At 38.0% G+C, this 7,500-nt stretch overlaps 1 protein-coding gene across 2 annotated transcripts in view; it reads right to left on the bottom strand.

Moving 5' to 3' along the window:
• LOC138052059 (rho guanine nucleotide exchange factor 5-like) overlaps nt 1-7,211 on the bottom strand; it is a 29,106-nt gene extending 21,895 nt beyond the window's left edge. Inside the window, exons 1-3 of one of the 2 annotated variants that reach the window (XM_068898414.1) lie at nt 7,031-7,211; nt 3,706-4,216; nt 402-1,126 (exon numbers count right to left, since the gene is read on the bottom strand). In XM_068898414.1, the coding sequence (XP_068754515.1) occupies nt 402-1,126; nt 3,706-4,214 (1,234 nt within the window). In that variant the 5' untranslated portion in view covers nt 4,215-4,216; nt 7,031-7,211. The remainder of the gene's footprint in view (nt 1-401; nt 1,127-3,705; nt 4,217-7,030) is intronic. The other variant, XM_068898415.1, reaches the window with a different exon arrangement.
• Nucleotides 7,212-7,500: the final 289 nt, after the last annotated feature.

The raw sequence follows: 7,500 nt of genomic DNA, 5'->3' as shown, positions 1-7,500 counted from the left end.
AAATCTCAGAAGCGCTTCAAATTTGAGTGTAATGTAGACCATATGATAGCCAATGAGAGTGCCGCACGAGTACGCCGTGTGATGTTTGCAGCCGCAAGGCGCCAGGTCACGCAAGCTTGGCTTGTTGGCACTTTAGTGACAGCTATAACTAGTTTTTATGAAATGGATGACAATTATAATAATGATCACAATGCAATATTATTGTTAGTCCCAGTTAACGAAATTGTGAGATGATTTTTCCCAACAGTTCCTTCGGAATACTAGGAAAAATTGGAGTGCACCATTCAAGATCAGAGATGGACTGCACTATGGAGAGTTTGCCTACACCCCATAATTATTATTGTGGACTTAAAGGTAGTTGAACCTTGCACATAGTTACAAATCTGTTAAAGCAAACTGACCTGGATTCTGAGGTTTCTCTTGTAAAGCTCCTGGTTTTGGATGAATTTTGGGTTTTGTTGATTCCCCTACTTTTGTAACTCCTCTCATAGCTTTGGTTTCTAATTTCTCTGACAAGGATGCTGACGGCTGATTTCGCATTGTTGGTCTTGGTGAAGAAAGTGGTGATGATCGAGGAGAAATACCATGAGGGGGAAATACACCAGCTTTCCCACTGCTGCCATCATGGAATGGAAACACTGACATTGTTGATAACTTTTGTGCTAAGGCAGCTACAGAGGACTGAGATGAATCATTTGCAGAAGGTGGAGGAGCTAATTCAGGAGCAGGCTTTTGAGGGAGACTAGGTTTACTTCCCACTGACATTTCAGTAGTGGCACTTTGTCCGGATAGTCCCTTTGGCAGTGATGGTAGAGGTTTCTTTGGAGGTAAAGGTCTTGATCTGTTACCTGATTCTACAATTCTGGGAGACAAATTAGGAGCCACAGTCTCTTCTTGTTTTGATGCAGCTGACTTACGAGGTAGCTGAGGGGATAGGTTGAGCCCCACACCACTGTTTTTCCGTGGGACAGGAGGTGACATTTTGCCTCCTGCATTAGTAATCTTGCAGCTGATAGGTGGGGAGTCTTGATCCGCTGCTCCATTTATTTTAGGAGAGACAGGTGGGTTGAAATCCCGTGTTGCTGCACTTCTTTTACGAGGAGATGGTGGTACTACTTTCTCTGCTCTGAAATTAGCAACATGAAAAAGAGACTGTTCGGAAGCAGGTATAAGATCTAAATCATGTAAAACAATAATATAGTTACATGTAGGAATCCCAAAAATTAATGTCTTTTCACTAAAAGTGCTTTGTTGGACAAAGAGGGGGCATTGTACTGGCCAAAAATGATATTTGGATTGATGGCAGAGTCTACACAAATATTTGCCTAGTACCAGATAGCTCAGGGTTTAACCTTGCACAGGAAAGCTAAAGAAGGGAATGAAGATACGTGTAGTGAAGATGTGTATACCTTTAGGAGGATGTAAAGGGTTTTCAGCTGAGCTTGCGAACAAAAGCCACACACACAATTCTAAAGCTGCTCACATCAGCTCATGATTGAAAATGGCTCACCGTGAATAATAAAAATACACTGTACTGCTGATTTCGCTCATCTTTCTTCTAATTCTTATATAGACAGAACATAAACACACATCTCCTATTCATGAAAACTACGAAAATTTTGCACAAACACTTACTGTAAAAACTTGAATGCATACATGTACATAAGCTGCATCTTTTCCGAAATATTGGGCTCAAAATCGTGGGTGCAGCTTATATACGAGACTACTGCTTTCAGGGGGAGTAAACTGGCTGGTATGGGGTCACAACTAACAGTAAAGACCTTCAGTAAATAAACATTTAAAATATTCTTCGACCAATCACTTCAACACTGATCTCTCCACCACCCTGTGCAAGAAAATACCATGCTATTTGAGAGAAGTCACAGGGCAACTGTCCGACTGTTTTGTTGCCCTTCATAACTTGCATGGCATGTTTCTCCGTAGGGTTGTTACAGTGCGTTAACTGAAACTGGGGCCACCCAGATAATGAAAACCAATCAGAGGGCAGAGACGAAACAACATTTTCAGATCCAGTGAATCAAATGTCTGGGTAAAAAAAGATGAAATCACTACTTGTTCGTTGATGCTTTAAGCCTGGTTTTTATCAGTGACGCAAGCACAAGCAAAAGCACAAGTCAGAGGGCTTGTTTTATCGTGAAAAAGGGGTTGATGCAGGCATAAGCACAATTGCAAGGATCAAAAATGTTCCTACTCGTTATGCTTCTGTTCGCTTGTGTTGCGTGATTACAAACGCAGCATAAGGAAAATTCTCTACGTCTAGCCAATTAAACCATTCGTTTCCCTAGATTCCCAGCGTCTCAGCATTTGAACAAAACGGTGGATGCTGTGGTTGACTTTGATGCTTATGTTGACGTTTGCTTTCGCTTGCATAATTATGCTTCTTATGCTTGTGCTTGCGTTGCTACTGAAAACCAGGCTTTAGTGAATATCAGTATGGACTCGGTTAGTGTAAATGATAAGTGCACGCCCTCAAATCAGCGGGTGACACATGCATAAATGCTGATCTTGTAACCCCCCTCACTTTTCCTGATTTTGCAACTGTTCTTGTTTATACTGTAAATCTCTGCTTCCAGGCAGTAAATGTTTTTCATTTTTTACATTGTTAAATTCAGCTGACTTCAAATCTTTGCCTTTGAAATTTGAAAAAATTCTGTAGGTGAAAAAAAAATTAGAGACATATTTAAAAACACTGATTTTGCTGTAACTAGCCAACAAATTTTGTTGAATTTCAAATATTTTAGAGATGGTTTCTAACATTATCTGGAAATGTTGTAAGGGAAGATTTCACTATCCTGTTCTTTTTCAAAAAAGATCATACATGTTGATTTTAAGGCTCATTTCCATACATGTAGTAACAGTATTTTGGAGGAAAATGTGATGTAAGAAATCTATGATGGGTTCTTAATACCCAGGCCAAATTTCGTCTTGATATGATTAACCTAACTCTAACTAAAAACAGGTTGAATATGTTTGTGTGAAAAAAGGAGAAACTATTTCAAGTCTCCTTAAGTCAATAGGTCCATAACTCAAAATTTGATTTCAAAACTGTAAGCTTGGGCACTGCTAAACTTAATCAGGGAAGAGATATCTTGTGGATGGACAACTGTATTTAAAGGGAACCTCTGCTAAAACATCAAAATAACTTTAAACCACAAAACGTAATGTTTACAATTGAAATTTCTCAAACTTTTTCCAATGTAAGCATTTGTATTTGAGAAAAATAAATTAAAAAAACACTTGTTTGGGCTTTCAAATTTCCCAGGCGCTGCCATCTTGAATAATTGTGACGTATCGTGGTTGCCCAATTGTTCCAGAACAAACGCTCTTTGTGTCAGAACAATAGGGCAACCACGACACGTCACAATTACTCAAGATGGCGGCGCCCCGGAGATTTGAAAGCCAAAAGAAGCTTTTTTGAAATTCATTTTCTCGGATACAAACACTTTCATTGGAAAAAAGTTTGAACAATTTCAATTGTTAACATTATGTTCTGTGCTTTGAAGTTATTTTGTTATTTTAGTGAAGGTTTCCTTTAAGGTCAGAAGATACCTATACGCCTATAAAGAAATAAGTTGATTATTACAAAATCCTGGGTCACCCTGTAACCAGTGATGAGTTTCTAATTGGTATTTTGAACCGCAATTATCTCAACACAATCCTTCTAATCAACCTTTAACTCATTACCTTGAAGTGGAAATTTTATCCTCTAAGCTCTCTTGAGGACTACAATTTGTACCGGTAGTTCTCATGTGTTCTTCTTTCAGACCATGTGAAGGTTCATACCTCTGTTCATCCTCTACTGAATTTGTGATAACTAAATTACTAGTTCCATCACTAGCATTGACCATCGCTTCACATTCAGTTTTCCCATCTTCTGCTATGCTGCTGGATTGGACAACTTTGTCACTTTTGTCTCTCATTAAAGGTCGTTTGTTTACCATTTCATGTAACTCAACATGGTCATTTTCATTGTTGTTACCAGGTTCAGATAATTTTATACTTGGAGCATTTGGGGGTGGTCTTCGAGGTTTTGGCAGCAAAACTGGCTTGGGCGGGAACTTGTCTGGTTTGTCATTCTGTATAACACTGTCTGGCTTAGGCTGACTTCTCTTTCGGGGTACTGGCCGTGGCTTGCTCAGGGCATGATGGATCACTGAGGATTTTGATGCTCCATCTTTCACTCCTTCCTCCATACCTATTAATGATAATGATAATGATACTACTACTACTACTACAAATATGTCTAGAATTACCCTTAATTAGATGCACACAGATTTCAATAAGCTTCACAAAGTGTCCCCTTGCTTTTGTCCCCAACTTCAACATCACCGGTGTACAAATAATGGTAATTTTTGCCCTTACATTATTATTGCAAATAAGTAGCAAAGGCTTAGCCTAAACAACACTTCATCTTGGATGGCAAAATTGGGCATGCATCTAATTAGGTGCATTTTTGGATGTAAGTGCAACACTACTACTACTACTACCAATAATAATAATAATAATAATAATAATAATAATATAATAACAATAATACCTAATAATGATAATAATACTAATAATAATAATAATAATAATAATAATAATAATAATAATTAATAACAATAATAGAGCGCTTTTCCATTGAGTGTCAAAACCAAAGTAATTACTTTGGCCAATCAAAAAGGACAGAGACAATCCGGTAAACCAATCAAAACTCAAAGTAATTACACGTAGCCGACCCAAAGCAAGGGAAAATGTGCATGCATAAGCCACAATTGGTTTTGGTTTCACTTCTGATTGGTTGAAAAAGTGGCGCAAGAACTTTGAACCAATCACTGAGTGAAGTAACCAAAGCAATTCCCTGATTACTTTTGAGACTCAACTGAAAACCACTCTAATAACAACAACAACAACAACAATAATTATGATAACACTAAATTTTTAACAATTATCAAAAAGATTTTATTGTCATCATCATTATGGCAACCACACTCAACAATACATGTAATTGAGGATACAACAAACCAAAAATATGTTGGTTTCTCATGACAGGAAAACCCAGCGGAAAACCTCCCAGAGCAAAGTACCAATGCATCAAACTTAACCTAAGTTAATGAAGGGGATAGTTTCTAAAGAAACTGTGGTGCTGCCTGAACCTAAGCTACACATTTATTTCAATATGCAGAGTCCAGGAAAACCTGGGAGACATTAGTGGCACCCCTGTTCCCCTAATAATCCATCAGGTTGCACTCTTAGAAAGGATTTTAGGCAACAGATTTTGTCTATTTAAAGCCAGGTCTACAAAATCTTGTTGAGGAGTTTTCTTACTCAAGTTCTCAGTCAGTTTTGTGACACAATAATTTTAAAAATTCAGTGTTGGGTTTACCGCAATAACTCAAATGCTTCAAATGCGTACAGATTTTAAACAACATGACAACAGAATAAACTTAACTAATCACACTTGTTTTAAATTTCTTAATTTGTAAACAGACATTTTTTATTTCACAGTTGACTATTAAAGTTCACTAACATGATTTACTGTGCTTAAAATCTAACAAGACAAAGTACATAGAACCAAAGAAATGACAGGTCTTACAAAATTGTTGGAAAACAATCTAACATATCATATTTAGCATTTTTCCATTTTTTTTCGTAAACGTCTGGGAAATTGTTTGTCCAATCAGACTAACTGCATGTCAGGTCAAACCTTGTCCCTGGCTTGACATTTTGGCAAGCTTATTGAAAAAAGGTACACGTAAACCCAGCAGTATCTATGAATTTCTTTGCAAGGACAGCCTTTAAAGTGTGCACGAGCTGTGGGCACTCACACAGCCACAGGTTACCTTCAAAACTTTTGGTTCAAGTACTATGAAGTCACTGGAAGCATTGCTACCTCAAGGATGGGATGCAAGTCCATCACAAGATTACCTCCATCAGTATGTCTTTTGTACACTGGGAGAGGCAGCAAGGACCAAAGTTTTTGTGTATAATCTTATTGAAAATAACACAGCGACAAAGCCAGGCCTCAAACCCCTAAACCTAGGCTCTGGAAGCTGGCAAACTGACCACTACACCACAATGCCTTAAAAGGAGCCATCTTTGACATCATTTCTTTAAAATCTACTTACAACTATTCACCTCAGTATCAGTGGCTAGTGGTGTAAATATTCACCATTAGTCACCTCCACTTCAGTGAATAGTTGCTATTACATTACTAAGAATTTTTTAGAACATACATGTATATCTAACTGTGGTCAACTAAATATAGCCACCTAAAATAGCAAAAGTACTTAAACTGTTCTCAAAAATTAAGTAACAATGCACAGTTTTCCAGTTGTCAAGACTACAAATCGATATTTACCAACAGTTCCATGGCTAGTCTATAGACTACAATTAACTCATCAATATCACTTGATATTTATATCTTTGTTTGGAGTTATCATTCACGTACTTGACTCGGTGAATTGTGCTGAACAGTGAATGTGATTTGTCCAACACTTTACTCCATAACAAACAACGGATGAACCAGAGAATGCCTTAACAAATTCTTCTGAGTAGACTGTATGAAGTTTTACTGCGAGTTACGGCAATAATTGTGAGACAATAATAAAAACAAAAACGAAATTGTATCGACACTGTTGTGTGCAACACGTCTTAAAAAACATGTAAGAGCGTGTGCATTGCAGAAATGAAAACGACGCCAACTGTCCATTACCATTAAATGAGTAGTTCGCATGATCGTAAACGAAAAAAGCTTAATTTGCATTGAAGTCGGACGATTTGCATGTTCACCGTACGTCGGAACGTCGAATTACAAGGTATCACTAAGAACTTATAAGCTTATTGTACGTGAGCTTAATACTTACGCCACTATTTTACAGGGCGCCTTTAATTCAAATTGGTACTATGCCGTAAAGATTAAACGAGGCTAGAAATGAGGGAAGAACTGGATTAATATTTTGAGCAAGAATTCGAACAGAAAAAACAACCATGCCATGTACATACATGGGATTTAACATTGACTCACCCAAAGTTAACCCTCATCTAAAACGATTCGCTTCACACTATACTGTACATTGAGATGGAAATTCTTCCGGTAGCTCAAGGCCTGGTGAGATTCATTCGCAATTGGCTAAGGCTTCCAGAGAACGACAACTGAGTCACTGTTTTTCTTCGCTCGCCAGCACCAAGGCATAAAATGCGCAGTTGACGACATAATAGATAGTGTACGCGCATTTCCGCAACACACTCGTTTGGAGACTGGGTAGGATTTTTTTTACCATTTTTTCATAAGCTAACATTCCTTTAGGATGAGATCACTGATCCAAGATCACTTAAATCACGGTGCATCAAAGGAACGGATGAATCCACTCTGGGAAAGGATTCGTCGGTTCCTTTGATGCCCCATGATCCAAGTGATCTTGGATCAGTGATCCTTTTTCGGATCATCCCAAAGGAACGAACCCCAACAATAAAGCAGAAGGCATCATCTCGAGA

The sequence above is a fragment of the Montipora capricornis genome, chromosome 6, assembly GCF_036669925.1.
Source record: "Montipora capricornis isolate CH-2021 chromosome 6, ASM3666992v2, whole genome shotgun sequence".
Lineage (NCBI taxonomy): Eukaryota > Metazoa > Cnidaria > Anthozoa > Scleractinia > Acroporidae > Montipora > Montipora capricornis.
This window is presented reverse-complemented; position numbering and strand designations above follow the sequence as displayed.